General features: G+C 42.3%; 1 protein-coding gene and 1 long non-coding RNA gene across 7 annotated transcripts in view; one reads left to right on the top strand and one right to left on the bottom strand.

Annotated features, from left to right (window-relative positions):
* LOC105470809 (large 60S subunit nuclear export GTPase 1) overlaps positions 1-20,892 on the bottom strand; it is a 28,572-nt gene extending 7,680 nt beyond the window's left edge. The window contains exons 1-11 of the mRNA XM_011723072.2: positions 20,725-20,892; positions 18,701-18,827; positions 15,163-15,283; positions 14,914-15,000; positions 14,277-14,363; positions 12,011-12,071; positions 10,580-10,756; positions 5,866-6,279; positions 4,242-4,343; positions 4,008-4,151; positions 1,822-1,945 (exon numbers count right to left, since the gene is read on the bottom strand). Of these exons, the coding sequence (XP_011721374.2) occupies positions 1,822-1,945; positions 4,008-4,151; positions 4,242-4,343; positions 5,866-6,279; positions 10,580-10,756; positions 12,011-12,071; positions 14,277-14,363; positions 14,914-15,000; positions 15,163-15,283; positions 18,701-18,827; positions 20,725-20,823 (1,543 nt within the window). The 5' untranslated portion in view covers positions 20,824-20,892. The remainder of the gene's footprint in view (positions 1-1,821; positions 1,946-4,007; positions 4,152-4,241; positions 4,344-5,865; positions 6,280-10,579; positions 10,757-12,010; positions 12,072-14,276; positions 14,364-14,913; positions 15,001-15,162; positions 15,284-18,700; positions 18,828-20,724) is intronic.
* Positions 20,893-21,200: 308 nt separating this feature from the next.
* Positions 21,201-24,109, top strand: part of LOC105470810 (uncharacterized) — a 185,463-nt gene continuing 182,554 nt past the window's right edge. For all 6 annotated transcript variants that reach the window (XR_011619509.1, XR_011619511.1, XR_011619507.1 and 3 more), the window contains exons 1-2: positions 21,201-21,432; positions 23,711-23,829. This is a non-coding gene — a long non-coding RNA (uncharacterized lncRNA). The remainder of the gene's footprint in view (positions 21,433-23,710; positions 23,830-24,109) is intronic.

Genomic DNA, 24,109 nt, shown 5'->3' with positions numbered 1-24,109 from the left:
GTAGGAGAATGCTACACTGTCAATACTACTTGCAAAACAGCAACAGAAGAAGTTTTCTTATTGAATGATGTACCCACATTTTTTCCCCAGTAAGATCCCTTTAATACTAACTCAGTCAGAAGGCAGCAAAACACAGTGTTAAGAACATGGCTTCAGCAGACAGGCTGTGTTCCAAACTCAGCCCCCTCACATACTAGCTGTCGACTGGCTTTTCCAGTTTAGAAGAAAACAGTTACAATCCTAATTCACACAATATACAAAAATAAATGTAGGCAGATTAAAAATCTAAATGTTAAAAAAGTAAATATTTCAGGAAGATAGTTTTATCTTTTTGGGATGGAGAAGACCTTCCCAAGTAAAACACCAAACCCAGTCAAACCAAAAAGGAAAAATATAGTCTGTTAAAACTGTCAACTTCTTTGGGGGCCAAAGAAACCATAATTAATGTTGGAAAAAAATGTGTAGCACATATAACAAAGAACTTCTACAAATCATTAAGACAGAACCATGTATAGGAAAATGTGATTCTCAGAAGAAATATAGTCACAAAACATTTGGAAAGATGCTCAACTTCACTAGTATTTAAAGAAATACAAAGTAAAATGAGAGTAATCTGGCAATATCTTTGAACATTTACTGTTGAGATTTTCTTTTATATGGACTTGCAGATAGGGAACTTAGCAATTGTACGTGTGGTCATTTGTTTTTACAGACTGGCTTTTTCTTTACTCTGATTTTATCAGGCAGCATTAGATGAAACATCTTAAAAGACTCAGATTATTTTCAGTTTTATCGGAAGTACAATCAAACTGAAAGTTTGGTGGAAGTCCACCTTTCTGCATTTTCCAGGCTAACATCCTCGAGGGAGATCTCACCCAGGCTATTCCACTGACCAGCCACCTCACCTTGGGTCAGCTTGGGCTCTGGGTTCAGATTCTACTTCTTAAAAGCAGGGGCTAGGAGGTGAGGTAATCTTTCAGGTCTTTTCTTGTTCTATGACTCAGTCATTAGAATAGTCTTACACAAGTGTTTAGTATTTATCCTCTTTAGAGTCTCTAAGTTCAAGGTTTGATTTAAGTGTGATTCCTATCAAATCACCTTCCACCTTTCTCTGCCAGTAAATACTTGAATAAGCTGAACTCCTTCCCAGCCAGTGGCAATCCCTTTCAAGGCAAGCCACACACGCACAGAAATGCTTCTCATGCTGCTATTCTTTTTTTTTTTTTTTTAGGTAGACACAAGGTTCTCCAGGCCACCTTTAAAGTTTACATTGAAGGCAAGAAATCATAGGTCCTCATGTGGAATTGGGAAAAAACACGGAGGTGGGAGAGCTGTGGTCTCATTTTCATGTCAAGTAAGTTTACAGGGACTGATGGGAGAGGAAGGAGGGTGCTTCGTGCCCCTGTCCTAACCAAGCTCCACTCTGTCCCCGTCTCTGAGGGGTCTCCCATCTGGTGCTCCCCTCCCAACTCTCCTGCCTCGCTGTGGTGCACATATTCATTTTCTTCCACACATCCCCTTTCTTCTTGTTTGGGAGAAGACTCCAGAAACAGCCAACACAGCCTCCGATGAGAACCCCTGTGCCTGCACATGGGTACCATCAAAGCAGCAAACGTCCTGAAAGCTTTTTGCACTGTAGGTTACTTTGTAGGCAAGGCCCGCAGAGACATTAACCCTGGAAGATGACTTGAAAAATGCTAAAGAAATATGATAAATTTATATCTTTGCAGAATAACATTTCTAGTACTATTACTATTCTTATTTCTATTCATTAGCTATACTGTTATTTTTGTTCACGTTTTCTAATGAATCCCAACTTACATCCATAAGCTGTTAACAGCTCTTCTGATGTTGGAGGTCGGTGGGGATCTTCATCTTCTCTAGGCTTTATGATATTAATGCCATAGGTAGCTTCTAAAACATGTCTTGGAATATTCTGGCAAACGTAGCTTGTCAGGGAATCCACTCTCTTGAACTGACTCCCTCCTCCCCAAGGCATACGGAACGTGCCTCTAAGAGCATGGCACTTCATCACTTGTCTGACAAACACTCTTTCTCCTCTCCAAAGGAAGAGTATAGTTATCGATTAATTTTAAAAGACTCAGTTTTTTTTTCCTTTTAAACAAGGCCTTAAGCTCCCATGACTCTTCCATATGAATTCTTTTAAAATAATAATTTAAAATATCTCTGAAACTGACTTTAAAGATGACACATTTTTACCCTGAAAAGTAGATTATGCATTTGTGATTCTAATGTAGAGATAAAGCAAGGGGAGTCTCTGTTTCTAATGTCTACAATTATGCAGGATTACTTTTCCTCCTTTGTCTCATCTCTCATAGTTTGTCTGAATTTTCCTTGAGCCACTAACAATATTCTACTTGTACTACAGTTATTCACGTACATACCTCACGTGTCCCCAACAGATTGATGCTTCGTATAGGGCAGTAGCCATCTCTATTTATGCCCTATCCTCCATAGTACCTAACCTAAGGCTACCGGCAATAAATAATTCATGTCTCATTATTAATTTACTGAGAAACTTAAAAGGCCGGGCTCATGCCTGTAATCCCAGCACTTTGGGAGGTCAACGCAGGCAGATTATTTGAGGTCAAGAGTTTGAGAGCAGCCTAGTCAACATGGTGAAACCCCATCTCTGCTGAACAACAACAACAAAATTAACTGGGCATGGTGGTGCACACCTGTAATCCCAGCTACTCGGGAGGCTGAGGCAGGAGAATTGCTTGAACCCAGGAAGTGGAGGTTGCAGAGAGCCGAGATTGCACCACTACACTCTAGCCTGGGTGACAGAGTGAGACTCCATCTCAAAAATAAAAAAAGCTATATACTTTTTCATATATATGTATCTATGAATAAGCTGTGGCCTTAAGTGTAGTTATGAAGGAAATTTTACCCTACTTACAAGCCAGCGGATTAGTGTGCCAATTTCATGATGTCTCCTGTTTTCTGCTAGTATCTACAAAACAGTAACAGACTAACTTGTTAGCTTGTAAGTACAGTAAAATCTCAGACCTTGCGCAGTTTTTCCCTTTCGTTTTCTTTTTTCTTCAGGAGTCTCGCTTTGGCACCCAAGCTGGAGGGCAGTGGCACCATCTCAGCTCACTGCAACCTCTGCCTCCCAGGTTCACGAGATTCTCATGCTTCGGCCTCCCGAGTAGCTGGGACTATAGGTGTGCACCACCACGCACAGCTAGTTTTTGTATTTTTAGTAGAGACAGGGTTTTGCCATGTTGGCCAGGCTGGTCTCAAATACCTGGCCTCAAGTGATCCACCCACCACAGCCTCCCAAAGTGTTGGGGTTACAGGCATGAACCACCACACCTAGCCCCTGCATAGTTCTTAACAAATCCATCTTTGAGTCCTTTTTTCATGCCGGGTGCTGTCCTAGATGCTTTCTGTAAGTTAATTCATTATGCTGCTGACAAGTAGCAGAGTTCCTAATTTACTGCTTACTAGCTGTAAGAGCTTAAATTATTTAACTTCTCTGTGCCTCAGTCTCCTCAAGTTTGAGGAAACGGGAATAACAGCAGTATCTGCCTTAAGGGTTGCTTTTTGAGGATTAAAAGATATTTGATTAGGGTTTAGAAAAGCACATAGCAAGTATTCAATATATGTTAGCTATACTGATTAAATATAATCAACCATGAGATAGATGCTTTTCCCCCACTTAGAGAAAAGGGAAGTATTTGGGAAGGTTACGCAAGTTTTCCAAGGTCACTCAAAAGGTTACATGGCATTGTTAAATAGGTTTGCAACTTGGAACTGAGTATCTGAAACCTGGATTCTCCCATTTCTTCAAGGCTACACTGCGGAAATCAGGAAATGAGGTTCCGATTTGGAAGTTCTCATGCTATCTCACAGTCTAAACTTGTGCAGATCACTAGTATTTTAAATTCTTCATCAAATCGGAATCCCTCAAATGCCTACAATAAACCTGAAGCCCTAATATGCACATAATAACTAGAGTGTTTCCAAAGCAGAAAGGATATTAACGATACAGGTGGAACATGATCTCTCATCTGATCAATTGGGAGGATTCCGCTGCAAGTCATTTCGGCCTTGGTAGACACGAAAGACGGCATCACCAAGCCAGGACAGTCACACAGGCAGAGACCAGGCTCCACGTAGAGAGTCTGGAAGACAAGCAAGAGTTTTGAGCTGGGTATACAACAGATGAAAGGAAGAAACAGCTGCACGCGAGTGGCAAGAAACCACAAAAATACCTGAAAGTGCTTCGTGTGACCAGGTGTGGCAGACACAGATACTTTCTTGTTGCCCATGATAGTATTGATTGTTGAACTCTTACCAACATTAGGGTAGCCCACCTAGAAAAGACTCAGAAGTTACCAAATAGTAAAACAGTACATCTATCAAAAGACTCAAAGATATGACATAGATGATGGCAAGACTAGCATTACGCGTCTGGTTACTTTGAAAATTATTTGAAATCCACGCTCTCTGTACTTGCTGAGACATCTTTTTTCTCCTGTGGTGTGGGTGTATTTATTCAGACATGTCTCCAGTGACAAATGGTCAGGCTATGTACATTTTAATTTTATAGGTTTTGCTGTTAACAGCAGATGCTACAGAAAATTTCATCCCCTTGTCCCCAGCCTTCCCTCACTGCCCCATCTACAGACAGTGGTTTCCATTGCATCTTCCACACTGGGTGAGGCTGATCGGATGGACATTTGAATAATCACAACACACAATTATCTTTAATTTTCAGTCATTTTTAGTTAAAGCCAAGCACAATGTCTGGCATGTGGCAGGTGATCAATAAGTGTTTGCAGAATTTCTAGAGTAAGAAATTCAGAAAATGAGGGAGGATGCTCAGTTTTTCCATAAAGGTGAGAAAACATGTAGAGAACTGAACTTTCTGATACAAATTTTTAGCAACAATATAAAGAATGAAGCTTTAAAGCTCAGAGGCATTATAAGCAACTTTCCCCATGTTCCTAACAAGTTAGTTCTAGTGCTGAATTGGGAATTACACCTAGGTCTGTCTGATTCCACAGACAGCTCTTTTAACTACACTAAAATAAGATGCTAATCTACTTCAGTCATTTTAAACAGGCATTCTGGGGCAGGGGGTTGGGACAGGAGAGAAGGGGGCTCAAAACTAATTAAGATTAGCTATACTGAGCATGTAACTGAAAAGCTAGAAGATGTTAAACGTGCCATGATCTCCTTTCCCTCACTGTTATATTTTGGATAGATCTGTATAATAAATACCTTCTGTAACATCTCACATCTCCTTAGCTAAGGATGGGGCCATCTAGAGCCATGCTGTAGCCCCTCGGGGTTTGCGCACTTCCGCAGCCAGCCACTTCTGGAATTAGGGTATATAAAGCTGGGGATGTGATCTACTTTCCCCTATCTACTATGCGGTGTTTATGCAACCAATGCATTTGTCATATTTTCTCCAGCCCCAAGATGCTGGGATTGCTGGGGTTCTCCCTATTGAGCATCTGAACATTTACAGCGTAAGCTGGCAAGGATCACAGGGTGCCCAAAGAACACTGGGCTGAAGTCTGAAGGCAACCTTAACATCTCTCATTCTGCTCTCTCGGTACTTCACACGGCAGAAAAAGCTGAACTGAAAGGAGACTGGAGAATACATTTAATGTGAATAGGTACGTTACAATATAAGCCTTGAGGAAGTCGATTCCTTTGAGTTGGGCTGTCTATCCTACTGCCTAATCCCGTGATGCCAGTGGGCAACAAGAGGGCAATGGTCCCGATGATGCCGGAAGCCTGGTTAGTCTCTGGGGTCGTGTAGCTACTGAAAAAATGGGCATTAAAGACAATCATGTGGCAACAATGTTATGACATATGTCATCTTACCAGTCCAATCGTAAGCTGCCCATCTTTCACCTTTCTCCCCGTATGTAGTTCCTTAAAGAGCTCTAGTAACTCCTGCTTGGATACGAGATGGCTAAAATTGTGTATCTGCCTCTTCTGTGGGGTCTTCCTGCTCTGAGCCTCAGAATCTGCAGCAGAGCTTTCCTTCCAGTCCTGGCCACAGTCCTCTTCCTCGGGACCGTCTTCTTCTGAGCATGTCTGCCAGTCATCTTCCTCCTCCTCTGGACAGTCCTCATACTCACTGTCATCTTCATCAGTTGTGAGATTTTCACTAAGTGAAGGAGAATCCCTGGCTGGGAGATGTTCGGTCTCACTGTGAGAAATTTCAGCCTCGTCAAAACTGGAGTGTTCAAACTCAGCTGTGTTGCTTTGTCTATCATCTTTGTTTGCCTCTTCCTGATAAAATAATAGAAACGCTCAGAAATACATAACTGCAGTTTCTACTCTAGTCAAAATACTTAATGAGTTGATTATGTAAGATGGACAGAGGACGGCTGGGCGTGGTGGCTCACACCTATAATCCCAGCACTTTGGGAGGCTGAGGTGCACAGATAATTTGAGGTCAGGAGTTTGAGACCAGCCTGGCCAACATGGTAAAACCCTGGCTCCACTAAAAATGCAAAAATTAGCCAGGCGTGGTAGTGCACACCTGTAATCCCAGCTACTCGGGAGGCTGAGGCAGGACAACTGCTTGAATCTGAGAGGCAGAGGTTGCAATGAGCCGAGATGGTGCCATTGCACTCCAGCCTGGGCGACAGACAAGGCTCTGTCTCAAAAAAAAAAAAGATGAACAGAGGACAAGCAAAGTTCGATGGAGATGGAAAGGTGACTATAGGGAGGAGACAATGAAAGCCTTTCAGTGTCATGACAGACAACCACCGACGGTGGCGCCCTCTTGGAGGGGAGGAGAATTGGACCTTCCCTTCCCTTTTTACTTTATATGTTTCTATACTATTTGAACTCTGTATAAAGAACATGTATTACTTTTGTAATTTAAAATAATTCTTTAGGCCGGGTGCGATGACTCACACCTGTAATCTCAGCACTTGGGTAGCTGAGGTGGGAGGATCGCTCAAGGCCAGGAATTCAAAACCAGTCTGGGCAACACAGCAAGACTGGGTCTCTACAAAAACAAAAGAAAACAAGAACAACAACAACAAAACTCTTCAAAGACAGCAAAGGGAAAAACTTATGTTAAACTGAACTCTTTGGCCGTACATTATTTTGCAATGGGCTGCATGATAAAACGAAGCATGTCTCAGGAACAATAACACATTTAACATACTCTTCTCTGCACAAAGCAGTTCATTTTACATTTGTATTTTTAAAGACGGTGGTTGGCATGTTTAAAAAAATCTGCTATTCTCTCAGAATTGCTTTTAGAAGTCAAAGCACCGTGGAGCACACACAGATCCCCGTGTGTGAAATGCGGCAGCAAAACTCAACTCCACATTATTTAGTGATGAAAGATTCCCTTTGGAAAGCGAAAGGTAAAAATCATTTACTACTCATGGGTGTGTTAATTCTTCTGTATCCCTCGTGACAACAAAGCAGAAATAAGGGTGAATCTGTTGGGACTTGAAAGTAATGGAAATCTTGTATCATTTCCAAGTAATTTGGTTAGAATAATTAACAGTCACAGAAGGGGACACAATGAACTCAGCCAAACGTGTATCCTAAATCTCAAGAAAGCAGAAAGAAAACAAAATGTCAAGAAAAACAGGTATGATTTCACTATCAAGCCTGGCAACTCAAAAAGAAACCGGGCTTATGAGAGAAATACAGAACCGGAAGCAATTTCTACAGTAAATGAGCAGTGAATGTAAAGAAGTCAGCGTCCTCACTGTGGGGCTCTTTTGGGTCATTTTCAAACATGAAAGTAGCATGAAAATGAGAATGTGAACTGAACATGAATGTGCAGTAGAAAAACTGCAGCGGGGAGCAGTTCGGCTTCAGGAAAAGTACTAAAGACAATCAAAGGACTTTGCCATAATTAGGTTAAAAATTAAAAGAAGGAAAAAGTCAACCTTTTGGGGAACACAGTGCAATTCCAAGGTGACCAAAGGAAACCAGAGATACTCAACTCAGAACTGGGCTGTGCCTTTTGAAAAATGTCACATTTTTTCAGAACATTCACATTTTTCAAACAACTGAAGTTGAACAACTGTAGAAGATGAACCAAACTTTCAGGCAAGAAAACAGTGAAAACAGTGAATATCAAGCTACTTCTAGTACCTCTGTAATTTGATACCCAAATTACAGATATTAGTAACGAGTTACAAGTAAGACTTCACAACCTGAGAAATCATGGACAACAGCAGAGAGTCCAGAAAACTTGGGAGAAGTAAATGGCGCCTAAGACTTAAAAAGGAGGAAAGAATATCTTCCGTAAACTACACACTGTTAAGCCAGAAACTGACATTAAAACAATTCCACAAGTGACCTGGTGAGCCCTAAAAATAAGACAGTCATCAACAGGAGGTAGTAAGAGTTCCCTGAAAACTGATTACGCAAAAAATTTCATCTCCCTTTGTTATCTACCACTTGGTTAGTAAATCAAGAAGGCCACAGATGCAGAAACTCATCTCTTCCATTTTTGGTAGGGTTACTGCATCAGGGCAGAGCAATATAATGGTAATTATCTATTTTAAAACTTCAGCAAGACATTGACTTCCAGGAAAGATTGGAAACAACAGAAATAATGGTTTAACAGGGCAAACTATTCTTCTCCCTAACAATGGTAAGTATCTATACTTACTGCCAAGAAGATTAAATGAGTAAAATACATCAAGTGTTTAGAATAGTGGTGTCTGGTAAAGAATATGTTTTTATTAACTTATTAATTTTATGGGTTAGTTTTAATTAATTATAGTAATAATTATTATCGGTATATTCTTGTGAATACATCTATATTCACATAAAAACGCCTGGCACAGAGTGCTGCTAGTAAGTCCACAAAAGGTCACAGAGCTGTATCCCTTGTCCTAGCCTGTTCAATGATGTTATCAATGACATGAAAATTCACAGCTAGAAGGCGAGGAAATGCTAACTGTACACTCTAAAATGAACTCTACCTTGGTACTAAGCCATTAACATATTTAAAAGGAACAGTACTCTCCTAAGTTGAAGTAAAACAGAACAAATATCTTTCTCTCCATGTAAAGATGGGATGAGGTTTGCTTAGTAAGTCTTTTTTTATTTTTTTGATATTTGAGGGATTCAGTTACTCACAGGTTCAATGAGCCAAGAGCAAACAGCTTCTGAAAGGAGATGAACTAACAGAAACTGAATTAATGTGAATATCCTGATCACAAGAAATATGAATGCTCTGTATACGCCCTAGGCAAACACCACCTGGAATAATGTATTCAATTAGGTGTGGCCAGTTTTGCCTGCGGTCCTGACGCAAGAAGACAGGCACCCAGGATGGGCATCCCGGAGCTGGCGTCTGTGAGAGCTGAAAATGCACAGCTGCAGGAGAGAACCGAAGGGACAAAGAGGCCTCAGATCAAAGGGTAAGGTGGCTGACTTTGTTCCACTGAATGGAAGAACTTTCTACATTTAGAGGTAAAAAGAAATGAGTTACCTGGTCTCGAGCATCCTGTCGCTTAAAGTAGTCAAAGAGAAATATGCAACTGTTTGGTATGGAGGTGGGGGAAGAGACTCCTTCACACAGTTAGAGGTGAGAATTTATACAATGAGCTCACGGAGGGGAGGGTGCTGTATTCATAACCCAGCTCAACACACACTCCACAGTCAATAGATGCCCGATAAACAGAGAGAGGAGAAAAGCACAGGGAAAAAGACAGTACTTCTTACGTCTCTCCATCTCTACGGTCCTAATTACTAATGTCTTGTCACAGTTGGTATTATGATGATGTTTTTTTTTTTTTTTTTTTGAGACAGTTTCGCTCTTGTTGCCCAGGCTGGAGTGTAATGGCGCGATCTCGGTTCACTACAACCTCCGCCTCCCGGGTTCAAGCAATTCTCCTGCCTCAGCCTCCCGAGTAGCTGGGGTTACAGGCACCCGCCACCACGCCCGGCTAATGTTGTATTTTTAGTAGAGACGGGGTTTCTCCACGTTGGTAAGGCTGGTTTCAAACTCCCAACCTCAGGTGATCCACACCCCTCGGCTTCCCAAAGTGCTGGGATTACAGGAGTGAGCCATGGCGCCTGGCCCTCTTATAGGTATTATTTTATTCAAAAGTAAAAATAAAGCCCAAACTACTTTTGCAAAATTTGGGCTAACAGGTAATGTGGTATATCTTAATTTAGGGTTAGTTTCTCTGTTTTCAGAACAAAGTCGAAAGAGATTCTAATCAAGTCCTGAGAACTGACTATATCCTTCAGTTATACCCTTGTGTTGTGACTTCTCTTAAAAGCAGTTACAGGATCATTGTGGAACTTCCTATACAACTTCCTGTCTACAACCTTTAAAAAAAATTATACAATTATACAAAAATAATACAGCTAATACCAGTGTGTAACAACACTGGCGATGTCAGACTGTCCGACAACCAGAGAGAAAAGAACTTTGTGATTCACTTTCTGTAGGTCATCCGAATCCAGCACACAGGGGAAAAACCCTAATTCCCACAAATTTCCAGTAAGAGTAAACAAAACACAAATGAAGCACATTATGAGAAATCAAAATCCTCCTCTTTGAAACCCAACCTGTAAAAGTCCCTCAGGTTACCTCAGAGTCACCATTCAGGTGAATGGCTCCGGCCAAAGCTGACCAGAAAATAACCTTCACATCTTCTTTTTCAAAGTACGTGGCCCAGGCACTCCGCTGCTCAGCAGTCAGCAAGTCTGCCTTGTTGATCAGAATCACGTTCTCCTTACTGGCATCAATTTCTTTCACATAACATTCCTAAGCAAGACAAAGAGATTTAGAAAGGCCTCTTCAAACAACTAAAAAATGAGGCTAATCATATTGAAGATCCCAGCACAAGTTTTTACTGCCCCCAGTTTTAAATCATTTCCTAATTTAAACAGTCTTAATCACGACGCATTATACTAATCCTTTCAGTAAGCTTTGAAAAGAAGTTCCACCATTAATATTTTTGTTATGCACCAGCAGATTTAAAAATAATCTGGGCCAGGCATGGGGGCTCATGCCTGTAATTCCAGCACTTTGGGAGGCGGAGGAGGGAGGATTGCTTGAGCCCAGGAGTTCGAGACCAGCCTGGGCAACATGGCAAGATCCTGTCTCTACAAAAAATTAGATATATAAGATAGTAATAAATAAATAAATAAATAATATGTATTACAGTTCTCAAAAAGAAATATGAATACCTCACATATTATAAAATATTTTGTTAACTAACCCAAAGCTACATTACATCATTTCATGGGATTCTCACACGTTAGTTATTAGCCCCTGTGGTGTTTCATAAACTTAGTTCACTTGTAAAATACCACAGGGAGTCATAACTAAAGTGTGAGGAGAGAGAACTTTACAGGATGAATTAAAAAGTGAAGTGACGGCCGGGCGCGGTAGCTCAAGCCTGTAATCCCAGCACTTTGGGAGGCCGAGACGGGGGGATCACGAGGTCAGGAGATCGAGACCATCCTGGCTAACCCGGTGAAACCCCGTCTCTACTAAAAAATACAAAAAACTAGCCGGGCGAGGCGGCGGGCGCCTGTAGTCCCAACTACTCGGGAGGCTGAGGCAGGAGAATGGCATGAACCCGGGAGGCGGAGCTTGCAGTGAGCTGAGATCCGGCCACTGCACTCCAGCCTGGGCGACAGAGCGAGACTCCGTCTCAAAAAAAAAAAAATAAAATAAAAAATAAAGTGCAGTGACTGGCAATATGCTAAAGTAAATAAAATACTATTTCCACTGGTGTTTCCTGAAAAATGGGAAACCAGCAAATGCCTTAAGTGGCTTCTAAACTAAAAGCTAGGAAGCTCATTTAACTGCCTTCCTGCAGATGGAAATCATTGTTTGAGAAAACATCTGTCTCAACAGTGGCATTATGCGAGCTCCTGACCTTGGAAGGAGGGAAGGCCTCATTAACAGAGCCAGAGCGGACAGAATGTGCCTACAGTCACTGCTGAGTGATTTGGTCCTCTCACAGCTACTCAAAGGACTGATGTTTGAATTTTGTCAAACTTGACTTACCAAATCCTCACATCTAAACAGGAGTGGGTTTCGAGCATCTACTATCTGGACCACAATATCACTGAAACACAAACACAAGATAGACCAATCAGTGTGAGTTGAAAGGGATTTTCCTAACCACACATTAATGGCCAGAGTAGCAAACACCTGCAATATATTAAGCACTGGACATCTATTAATTTTTAAGGTATAATTATTCCCGGTTTATACACGAGTGACTTAAGGCTCAGGGAAGTTAAGTAACTTGCCCAAGGCCACCAGCTAATAAGTAACACAGCCAGAATGGGAACCCAGGCAGCCTGGACCAGAGGTGATGCTCTTAATCATAACTTGCTATTGCTGTCATACAGCCTAGGGGGGTTCAGATGATGTTTCATTGCTAAGACATCCACCGTACTTCTATTCCACTCTCCTGGTGAGACAAAAGAGTATCCCAAACACTTCACTCCAAGGTGAAGTCTACTAAATATTCAATCCCTAGTCTGCACTCATGTTAAAGCCTCAAACGAAAACTGGTAAATCAGTTGCTGACAGCTGCCACTATTGAAGCTAGTATCTTATTTCAACCCAGGAATAACAAGGAAGAAAGCATATTTTTGGCAAACAATTATCCACCAATTCCAACAATGTATTTAAATGGCAAAAAGACAAAATAGGAACGTATTAACTTAGGTTGCCCAGCTGAAGCAGGAATGGCAAGTCCAACTTCTATCACATATAAGAAGGCACAGCAATAAGACACTTACTGCAGCTGGTGCAAGCCCCTCAAATCCCTCACAAATATAGTGGGGACTACAGGTGTCTACACGGCAAGGAGAAAAAAAATTCCCTTCTCTGGGAGGCTCTTCCCTCCCTTCAGCCTCTGAGCTGGACGTTATAAAGGCCCACTGTGACTGCTGCTGGCAGGAAATAAGCTACAGATGCATGACTACCTCACGGCAGAGTCTCCCCAAAACCCTTATTCTGTTAACCAGCCTTTTCTTTTTTTTTTTTTTTTTTTTGAGACGGAGTCTCGCTCTGTCACCTAGGCTGGAGTGCAGTGGCCGGATCTCAGCTCACTGCAAGCTCCGCCTCCCGGGTTCCCGCCATTCTCCTGCCTCAGCCTCCCGAGTAGCTGGGACTACAGGCGCCGCCACCTCGCCCGGCTAAGTTTTTGTATTTTTAGTAGAGACGGGGTTTCACTGCGTTACCCAGGATGGTCTCGATCTCCTGACCTTGTGATCCGCCCATCTCGGCCTCCCAAAGTGCTGGGATTACAGGCGTGAGCCACCGGGCTGGGCCCTGTTTTCTTAATAACAATATGCTAAATGTGATAAGATTCTTTTCTGAGAATCCCAATTAAGGCATTCTGTTTCCTAGTCTTCTTACTAGGTTCACGTTATAGATTTCAAAGAAAACAAAAACCAGCCTGAAGGGTCCTTGTTGAAAAACATCATTTCAAATATAAGGTTCATTTATGGCATCCTTGAAAGTAATTCAGAAACTCTTTGAGGAAAACAAAAACCTCTTAACTACACCAAAGAGGTGAGATTAGAGACAGGTGATTCATCAACTTCCAACAATCAGGAATTCTCCTTAGTGTTACACGAAAAAGAATAAAAATCTCTCATTCTCAATTTGTCAAAATCATTTTCTTCTTTTCAGAGCCCAATTAAAAAACATAAAAACCACCCCATGATTTCCTCAATACTTATCAACCTCTCCTTCTCTGCTATGACTCAGCCCCCTGCCTTTCTATCCGCCGCAAAGCAGGAACTCTACTGCCCTCTGTATTTTCGCATGTATTAAGTTTTCTGAGTACAAGAACTGCATTTCATTCATTTGTGTGCCCCTGGTTCCTGGTGCTTTGCTTAGCATTTAGCTGAACATGGTGACAGTCGGCTGACGCGAGCTGTGACATCCGCCTCGCCCCATAACATAGATGCTCTTTGCAGGCAGGAACTTAACTCTTTTTTGTACTCATATTTTCCACATTACCAGTAGAAACTAAATATACATTTGCTAAAATATCTATATAGGTTCTTCAGAATTCATCTTATAGAAAACGTTCATTATTCTCACACACTTATCAACATATTCATCTAATAACAAAAAAACCTATACAAAATATATGGTAGTATCATATTGTGTTTTTATAATAATTCTTAGTAACCCTCTGCATAGCTTAATTCTTCATGCCCTGAGCCTATAAGCCTATATCAACATCCAAATCGAATATAACTTCCCCACAATGTCTTTATTACACAAAAGAAAATGATGAATTCACCTTCTCTCAATGACTCTCCAGAGCTGGCGCCAAAAGTCCAAATTTCGTTCAAATGGAGTCAGGATCAGCTTTTGTTCCTCTTCTAGCCTAGTTTTTGAATGAGAAGTTTATATCTTTGCCAGATTATAATAGACAATTTTTAGCAGTGTAAATGCTCAAATTCATTACATTAAAAATAAGTACGGTGCGCAAATATCCAGAGTCAAATTATTTTATATATTTCCTGCTGAGACACCATAAAAATACTATTTATTTAGACAATACTCCACCAGATTCAAATTTTATCCTGAAGCTATTTATGCCCTGAAAGTTTCCCTGTCACACAAAGTCACTTCTTTCCCACACTCTTTCTGGAAAAATGTGCAGGCGAGCAGCGATCAACTCCAGGGCGCCCAGTGGCCAAAGAGGTGAAGGAAAGGAAAGGGCCGCGCAGAGTAACCGACTCACTGTCTGTGCAAGGACGCATATGCACCTAGCAATCTCGTTTCTGCACACATCCATTTGCACTTGTTAGCAGAATGCTACCATTTCCTTTTTAAAAGAATCAAAACTTCAAAATGCAAACGGTGGTGTAAGCACACCAAATGTCTGAACTCGGGATTTCAAGGTAAGTTGCCATAGAGTCTATGATACTCACCGGACAAGCTGACGTCTCCATTCTAGAAAGTTATCTTTCTCTGCTTGTTTGAGTTCTTCTGGGGTAGTATTTTTGTTCCAGTTTGGTCTGAAACAATCATAGAAGGAAAAAAATTTCTCATATAAGTAACCAAAATAAGATAGGGAATTTGGATCTAATAATGGTAGCTGAGAAAAAGAAGCAATTTAAAAAACGAATACGCAGTGGCCTTGTATGTTTTGTGGCATTCTAAATTCTTCTTCAGCTCACCTCCTCGGTATACACAAGAACTGTTTGTTTTCTTCATGGAGCTTCTTAATTCTCTGGCTCTCCTCAAAAGACAGTAGTCCAGTTCTAGCCTCAGCAGGCACAAACTTAATATTAAGTTTCTCTGTTCAAATAAAGAAAAGTACTATTACTTAAGAGGCAATGTAGATACAGAGTGTTTGGTCATACTGATAAACTTAGAAAACTAAAAATGAGAGCCTAAGAGAACTTAAGCTTTCTTGATTAGATTCTTCTAGCCTTGGATGAATTATTATTCTCAAATGAAGTTTTATACCAAATAACTATCCAGAGTTACTACATTCTTTTTGACTGCCGCACAGTATTTCATACTGTGGCTATATCACATTTTCTCTACTACCGAACATTCAGTTTCCAAGTTTTCATTATTAAAATACAGCATCATCTGGGAGCTTGTTAAAAATGTAAATGCGGCAGCTCTAACCCCCACTCACTGAATCAGATGCTCTAGAATCTAGAGGATAGGGCCAGGAATCTGTCTTCAAGAGTTCTCCGGGCAATTCTGCTGCTCCGGGGTAGATGCTGAGAAGTAGAGGTGCTGGCTCATAGGATATGCAACTGTAAACTTGCTTTCTGGTTTTTTTTTTTTTTTTTTTGAGACAGGGTCTCACTCTGTCACCAGGCTGGAGTGAAGTGGTGCAGTCTCGGTTCACTGCAACCTCAGGCAATTCTCCCAACTCAGCCTCCTGAGTAGCTGGGACTACAGACGCACACCACCACGCCCGGCTAATTTTTGTGTTTTTAGTAGAGACGGGGTTTTGCCATGTTGGCCAGGCTGGTCTCGAACTACTGACCTCAGGTGATACGCCCGTCTCGGCCTCCCAAAGTGCTGGGGTTACAGGCATGAGCCACTGTACCCGGCCTGTAACTGTAAACTTCTAACAGATACTGCCAAAACAAATCTTTCCAACTTCCCTCTCTGCTGTCTCACCCCATAACCTAAGAACATACTACCATTAACCCAGATCCTTCTCACACACGCCCTTACACTTCTTTCCCTGCCACAGTCAAATATCTCAGAAGAATACAACTTGCTCATTCCTTGACTTCCTCACCTCCCACTTTCTGTTTCTCTAGATTCCAGCTGTGGCTCTATCACTCCACTAAAACTGTTCTCGCAGAGATTACTAATTGACTTTAAGAAGAAAATAGCACCGGGACGGTGGCTCACGGATCCCAGCACTTTGGGATCACGAGGTCAGGAGTTTGAGATCAGCCTGGCCTACGTGGTGAAACCCCGTCTCTACTAAAAATACAAAAATTAGCCGGGTATGGTGGCACATGCCTGTAATCCCAGCTACTCAGGAGGCTGAGGCAGGAGAATCGCTGGAACCCGGGAGGCGGAGGTTGCAGTGAGCCGAGACCACGCCAGTGCACTCCAGCCTGGGCGGCAAGAGAGAGACTTCATCTCAAAAAAAAAAAAAAAAAGAAAAAAGAAAAAAAGAAAATAGCTTTACTAAGATATGATTCACATACTATACAATCCACCCACTAAAGCATACAATTCAGTGATTTTCAGTATATTCACAGAGTTGTGCAGCCATCGCCATGATCCATTTTAGAATACTTTCATCACCCCAAAAGGAAACCTTTACCCATTAGCAGTCACTGTCCATCCCCAGGTACCTGGTGGAAATCATCTACTTTCTGTAGATTTGCCTGCTTAGGACTTTTTGGTGTTTCCATTTTTTGGTGATTATGAATAATGCTGCTATGAATACACACGTACATGTTTTTGTGTAGACGTGTTTTCATTTCTTTCGGGCACACACCCAGGAGTGGCACTGCTGGATCAGATGGTAATTCTATGTTTTACCTTTTGAGGAACTGCCAAAATTTTTTATAAAACAGCAACACCATTTTATACTCCCACAGCAATGTATGAAGTTCTAATTTCTCCACATCCTCACCAACATTTGTTACAGGCCTCTTTTATTTTAGCTATCCTAGTGGGTGAAGTGGTATTTCATTGTGAAACCCAGCAGTTTATTTTTGTCCCTTCACTCATTTTCGCTTACGCTACCCTCTCCATTAGTCTGGTTTACTCTAGCTCCTTAAGTGTTCTTGTTCCTCTTATCTTCTCCATTCTTCTACTATCTCTATTTCAGTTCTGGCCTGTTTTTCTTGCTAGACTAAAGTGATACGGTCTCCTAACTCATCTTGCTTCCTTAAAATTCATCAGTGATCTTTTAAAAAATGAAATCTCATGTACCTATTAGACATCTGCACTCCCACGTTCCCTGCAGCGCTATTCACAATAGCCAAGATATGGAACCAACCTCAAAGCCCATCAATGTATGAATGAATAAAGAAAACGTGGTATATGTATATATACAATGGAATACTACTTAGCATTACAAAAGAAGGAAATCTTGACACCTGTGACGATATGAATGAAGCACTATGCTATGCGAAATAACCCAGGCACGCAGAAAGACAAATACTGCATGATCTCACTTACATGTGGAATAAAGCCGAGCTCACAGAAGCAGAGAGAAGATGGTGGTTAGCAGAGATTAGGAGTGGGGGACATAGGAGGATACTGGTCTAACAGTGAAGTTTTACTGAGGCCGGATGAATAAGTTCTGGAGATCGAATGTACAGCCTGGTGCCCATAGTTGATAATCATGTATTTACTAGTTAATAATACAAAATTTGCTAAGAGAGTATATATCTTGTTTTCACCACACACACACAAAAAACCAATGTGAGGTGATGGATATGTTAATTACTTGATTTTAGTAATCATTTCACTACATATATACATATATAATATAAAACCAAACATCACACTATATACTGTAACTATATACAATTTTTAGTTGCCAATTATATAGCTCATTAAAGCTGGAACCCACACATCCCCCCAAAAAACACTGAAAAATGAAATATGAAATCATGTTGCACACTTGTTTAAAGCTTCCCTTAAACCTTTGTTCTCTCCAGAATCTGGCCCATATCCACCTGCTCAGCACCTGTGCTCATCACATCCCGCCCCCTGCACTAGCAAAGTCAAACTTCTAGCCGTTTTCTGAACAAAGTCGGCTGCTGCTTCACATCTTGGCTCGAGTCCTCTGCCTGTCTGTGTAAAAGGTCTTATCTCATGTGTCCTTCTAACATCTATTCATTGTTCAAGACTCAGGCTGGGTGCGGTGGCTCACGCCTGTAATCCCAGCACTTTGGGAGGCTGAGGTGGGCGGATCACGAGGTCAGGAGATCAAGACCATCCTGGCCAACATGGTGAAACTCCGTCTCTACGAAAAATACAAAAATTAGCCAGGCGTGGCGGCATCTGCCTGTAGTCCCAGCTACTCGGAGGGGGCTGAGCAGGTGAATTGCTTGAACTCAGGAGGCGGAGCTGCAGTGAGCCGAGATCGCGCCATTGCACTTCAGCCTGGGCAACTGAGCGAGACTCCATCTCAGAAACAAAAACAAAAAACAAAACCTCAGCCCTAGATGGAAATGTGACAGTGTCACATGCACTCAGCAATAAACAACTTACCCGCTACAAACTCTGTTCCTGCAAGTTCTGCAGTAGCAAGGAAGTCATCAAGGGAGCTCTCTTCGGTCACTGACTGAAGATTAAGACGACCCCAATCATAGCCATCATTGAGTTCACTTGTGTGCAACTATGAAAAAACACAGGGCGATAAATACAGCTGCTCTCTTCTGCTCTTGGCATCCAATAAGCTCTAAACTTCCTTGCAACTAGTCTATGGTCTTGAGGATGGTTGTAGTCCCTTTAGAATCAATACTACTCATAGTTAACGTTTAAAGGAGCACGCTCTTACCTCATAATAGGCAGTTCCCTTTCACCATTTCATTAATTTTCAAAAACTTTTGAGGTGAATTTTATTGTATTTTCACTTCACTGATGATGAAACTAAGGCTTCAACAGATGAAATAACTTGCCTATAGTCGAAAGCTAAATGGCAGAGGTGGAACTTGAACCCAGATTGACTCTGCTAGTCAAAATTAGTTAAAACTTTACCTGATATAGCCCCACAATAATACATTTTACATAGTGACCCAAAGCTGTATGTACATATAATGATACAAGCATTCAAGTACCATTCCGTACAGTAAAATGGAAACAAAAGAATACTGAAGCCACACCCTATTACATGTAACACATTTTGATATTTCTCTATCTTGCTGGGGAAAAAGTAAAAACAAAAAAGCTAGTTGCAAACCACTAAATTGATTTCCAGACACAACCCAGAGTTTGATAACCATCACCCTAAGCTATATACTTAGTATAGGTACAAATAAAAAAAAGTGCCAGGCGTGGTGGCTTGTGCCTGTAACCCCAGCTCCTCAAGAGGCTAAGGCAGGAGGATTGCTTGAGGCCAGGAGTTTGAGATCAGCCTGAGCAACATAGCAAGACCCTGTCTCTCCAAAAAACAAACAAACCAACCAACCACCGGGCCTGATGCTGTGCACCTGTAATGCCAGTTAGTCAGAGATTAAGGTGGGGGATCATCTGTGCCCAGAAGGTGGAGACTGTAGTGAGCTGGTGAGTTATGATCACACCAATGGCACTCTAGCCTGGGTGACAGAGCATGACCCTGTCTCTGAAAATGAATGACTGAATGATGAAAAAATAAATATTAAAGGCCAAAGGTTTAAGTGGTCATAGAATCAGCAAAAATACGGAATTAGGATCCAATTCTTTACCATTCATGTTCAATCTTCCCCCTATTTCCTAAAAGGCTTCATTAATAACAAGTTTCTTCAAAACTAATAAAAATTACCAGTAATCTAATCTCCAGAGTAACTCTAACCCGATGAATACTGATAAGCACTCTATGCTGTTTACTCTGTAGACTATATGGATGAAAGTCAACTGGTATGACAGTGGCACACGGTTAGTTAGCTCCAGGGGCACACTTAACTTTAGCACACGATCTTAGAACTCAGATGTTCTCATTCATTACTGGGGGAATGAATGGTGAAAATAACGTCTAGAATGATTAACACAAGTCAAATCACTTCATTCATTTTTTTTAAAGATCCTTCTATAGCCTAGTAAAATATTAGGTCCCGTCACACCTGAAAAATGAATGATTTATCTTTGAGCTAAACCACTAGGGGGTGCTTCGTCAGGGTGAAGCAAGGGAATTATTCTGTATTTCTGGCAGTAACCAACCGCTTCTGGAGGATCCATTCTTTGAACAAATCAATACAAAAATACGTTGTGTCTCTTTCCTGCTCTGGAAGTTCCAAGCACTTCAGTGGCTTCTTGGGCAAAACACAAACGTACTCAAGACCTGGCACTGAAGACTCTTCACATTCTCACTCCACGCCTTATCAACACACTAACCCTTCTTTCAAGCTTCTTCTACCTTTGCGTTCTGGGCCTTGCCAGGAGGAGGGCCTGCTACTTGGCTTGGCAGAAACTCCAACTCGTCCTTCAAAACCAGGCTGAGGCGTCCCTCCCACAAAACTTACCTGACTTTTGACCCCGAATTTTGCAGCACTCAGGCTAGACAGAAAAGATAAGAAAGATGACATGGTCTGTCTTACCCAGGAGTCAGTGTGACGATGGCTTCGGCTCCGCTGAGTCTGATGGCGCATAAGTGCCCGTCCCAGTGACCCACCGGCCGGGGCTCTCCTCCGGCCCATGGCAACACGACCACTGGGCGAAGCTTCCCCGCTCCGCGCGTGCAGTTTCCGGGATTCACAGTTCGATCCCCGGAAGTGACGATAAGCGAGCCCAAGTAGTTCAGGCTCAAACTTGAGAGGGGAAAGCAGAATGGCTTGTCCTAAAGTGCTCTTTTTACGTCTCGAGCTTGCCAGCATTATAGAATATAAGTGAAAAAATGGTTCTGGGAACTTATCTATAGATTTCCTGGCGAACGTCTCGAGTTTCGATAAATGACTGAGTTAAAAGAATGGTTCATTCTTGATTTGTGCGTCGGTCTTTAGCGTCCGGCGAGAAACTAGCGTACCTCGAAAACAGGGCGGTTCCTATGCGCGGCACTGGCTCCGCCTCCCGCCGCTTCCGTCAGAAGGACGCGGAGACTCCGAGGAGGAATGTTTCGGAGGCGCTGGAACCGGGGAGGTTCCCCGCGCTGGTTGTCAGCCGGCGTCCCAAAGTGTGGTGTCTCCGAGGTCCAGCACGGCGGCTTTTTGTTTACCTAGCCGTCCCCAGCTGCGACGTGGGGAGAAAAGTCTTCGCCTGGATGTGAATTTGGAATGAGAGGCTGAATAGTATTTCCGGAGCTTGGCAAGGTTGTAAGGAAAGTTAACAGGAACTGACTTACGCTTTATTTCCAATTAAAAAATGTTTTAACGGTTCTAGTTACAATTTCATTACCCTTTTTACAAATAATTAAAATGAAAGTGAAAACAGCGAGCCAGCTCCACTCCTAGAGGCCTGGGCTTCTGTTCCTCCCTTGAATGTTTGATTTCCCTATAATGGGAATAATAGAAAGTCAGCTTAGAATTGGCTGTGTGCTGGTGAACTACATTCTCGTTGATCCAGAGAACCATCTCTTTGTTTTGATGTTTAGAGAGAGGAAGCAGCTTGAGCAAGTCATAGACTGAGTGCGTGCAGTGTCAGGAATCAAACCCAAGGCTTGTCACTAGCCTGTACACCCCTGGGGAGAGCGGGGAATGAGGGTTGTTAACATGTATTATTTATTTATTTATTTTTATTTTTTGGGACAGAGTCTCGCTTTCCCCTAGGCTGGAGTGCACTGGCGTGATCTCAGCTCACTGCAACCTCTGCCTCCCGGGTTCAAGTGATTCTCCCGCCTCAGTCTCCCGAGTAGCAGGAATTACAGACGCGTGCCACCGCACCCGGCTAATTTTTGTATTTTTAGTAGAGACAGGGTTTGGCCATGCTGGTCTTGAGCTCCTGACCTCGGGTGAATGCCCACCTTGGCCTCCCAAAGTGCTAGGATTACAGGTGTGAGCCACCGCGTCCAGCCAAACATGTATTTTTAAATCATAGGATCAAGGTAATGCATATATTACCTAGCATAGCTTGATTTAGCCAGTCCACAATGTACACATTTATCAAAACATGCTGTACAACATAAGTAATATACAATTTTTACTTGTCAATTAAAACAACAACCAAAAAGAAATAAAAGAAATCATAGGATCAAGAATCCATTTAACCCAGGGCTTCTCACACTTTAATGTGCATATAAATCCCCTGGAATCTCGTTAACATGCAGATTCTGATTCATAAGTTCTGGGGTGAGGCCTGTGGCTCTAACAAGCTTCCAGGTGATACCCATGTTACTGGTCCCTGGGTTACACTTTGAGGAGCAAGAGTAGTCCCCTCTTTTCTGGTGCAAATGAAGACAGAAGTGGACTGGCTAAAGGTCACAGCAAGTTAGTATCAGGCGAACTGGGTCCAGACTCCCACCCATTCTGAATTCCCTGCCAGGCCCTCTGTGTGCTACACCTTACCTCTCTTACTGAATTGAAGTGAGTTGAAATGCCCAAGGGACCGCTGACAAGCTGCGAAGTAGTTGGCAAGCCTTTGAGAAGGCAGAGCTCACAGATGAGCAAAGGGATGCATCAGAACATGGTTTCTCCCATTTCCCAATTTAGAAACAGTGTATCTTTAAAATCCTACACGTAATCTCCAGAAGGAAGATATGAAGAAAACCCATGAAACTGAATTAGTAGACAGCTCCTGTCTATCTCTCCAGAGCTAAGTGATTAAAGATCAAACTAACTGATGAAGTAAGATTAGGTAGATTTCACATTTTGATAATACTAGGAGGTGAGATAAAGAAACTTGCCATTGCATTCCTAGAGCTCAACCAGGAACTTGGGACTTCATCCTAGTTTCCTTTTTCAGATTTTGTCACCTCTGGAGAAAATAAACACTTTGGTTTTCCATTGTTTTTCTAAGGTCTTAAAAAATCTTGACCAAATAAGACCAGGTGTGGTGGCTCACGCCTGAAATCCCAGCACTTTGGGAGACTGAGGTGGGTGGGTCACCTGAGGTCAGGAGTTTGAGACCAGCCTGGCCAACATGGTGAAACCCTGTCTCTACTAAAAATACAAAAATTAGCCTGGTGTGGTGGCACGCACCTGTAATCCCAGCTACTCGGGAGGCTGAGGCAGGAGAATTGTTTGAACCCGGGAGGTGGAGGTTACAGTGAACCCAGATCGTGCCACTGCACTCCAGCCTGGGCAACAAGAGTGAAACTTCGTCTCAAATAAAAATAAAAATAAAAATAAATCTTGACCAAATAAACCAAAGTGATAATCAGGAATGGTGAGGAGTCAAAAGGTCATAAAGATTTAATTAGCAGCAACTACTCCTAGCTGACAAGAAAAGCATAGATAATTCTTGTATTTCTCTAGGACGTTATGAAAATCTACCAGTGACAGACAATTGAGTCTCTGTCTTCTTGTCTGGTTAATGAGGCTAATAACAATTCCTGTCCCGAAGAGGTAACAAATGAGATAATGCTGCAAGGTCACTGCCTAGTAATTTGTGGGAGTACCATTGGGCACAGCTGAACACATTTTCTTTCCCCAGAAACGAAGCAATGAAGGTGAAAGCCCAGCTGGATAATCGTTCAGTGAGAAGGACAAGGAGGAAGGGAATTGAGGGTGTTGATGAGACAAGATCATGGGACACAGATGAAAAGGAACGAGGTAAGCTTGTGGGGGAGTGATGATGGTGGTGATGAAGGGTGGAGCAAGGTGCTGGCTGCTGCCCAAGTGAGGGGGTTGCCACGATGAATCAGGCCAGGTCCCTGCCCTCCAACTGCAGAAGCCATTTCACCCACACACTTCAGGAACAACACTGCCTAGCCGAACCCCTCTCCCTGCTTTCTCACGCCAGCGGAAACTCTCACCCACCAGGCTGGTGACTGGAAGATGGGTCTGATCCTCCCGATTCCCCACACAGCGGAACACTTCCGTTAAAGCCAGG

Source organism: Macaca nemestrina, chromosome 2 (assembly GCF_043159975.1).
Source record: "Macaca nemestrina isolate mMacNem1 chromosome 2, mMacNem.hap1, whole genome shotgun sequence".
NCBI classification, from domain to species: domain Eukaryota; kingdom Metazoa; phylum Chordata; class Mammalia; order Primates; family Cercopithecidae; genus Macaca; species Macaca nemestrina.
The sequence above is the reverse complement of the archived record's forward strand: the minus strand, read 5'-3'. Positions and strand labels throughout refer to the sequence as shown.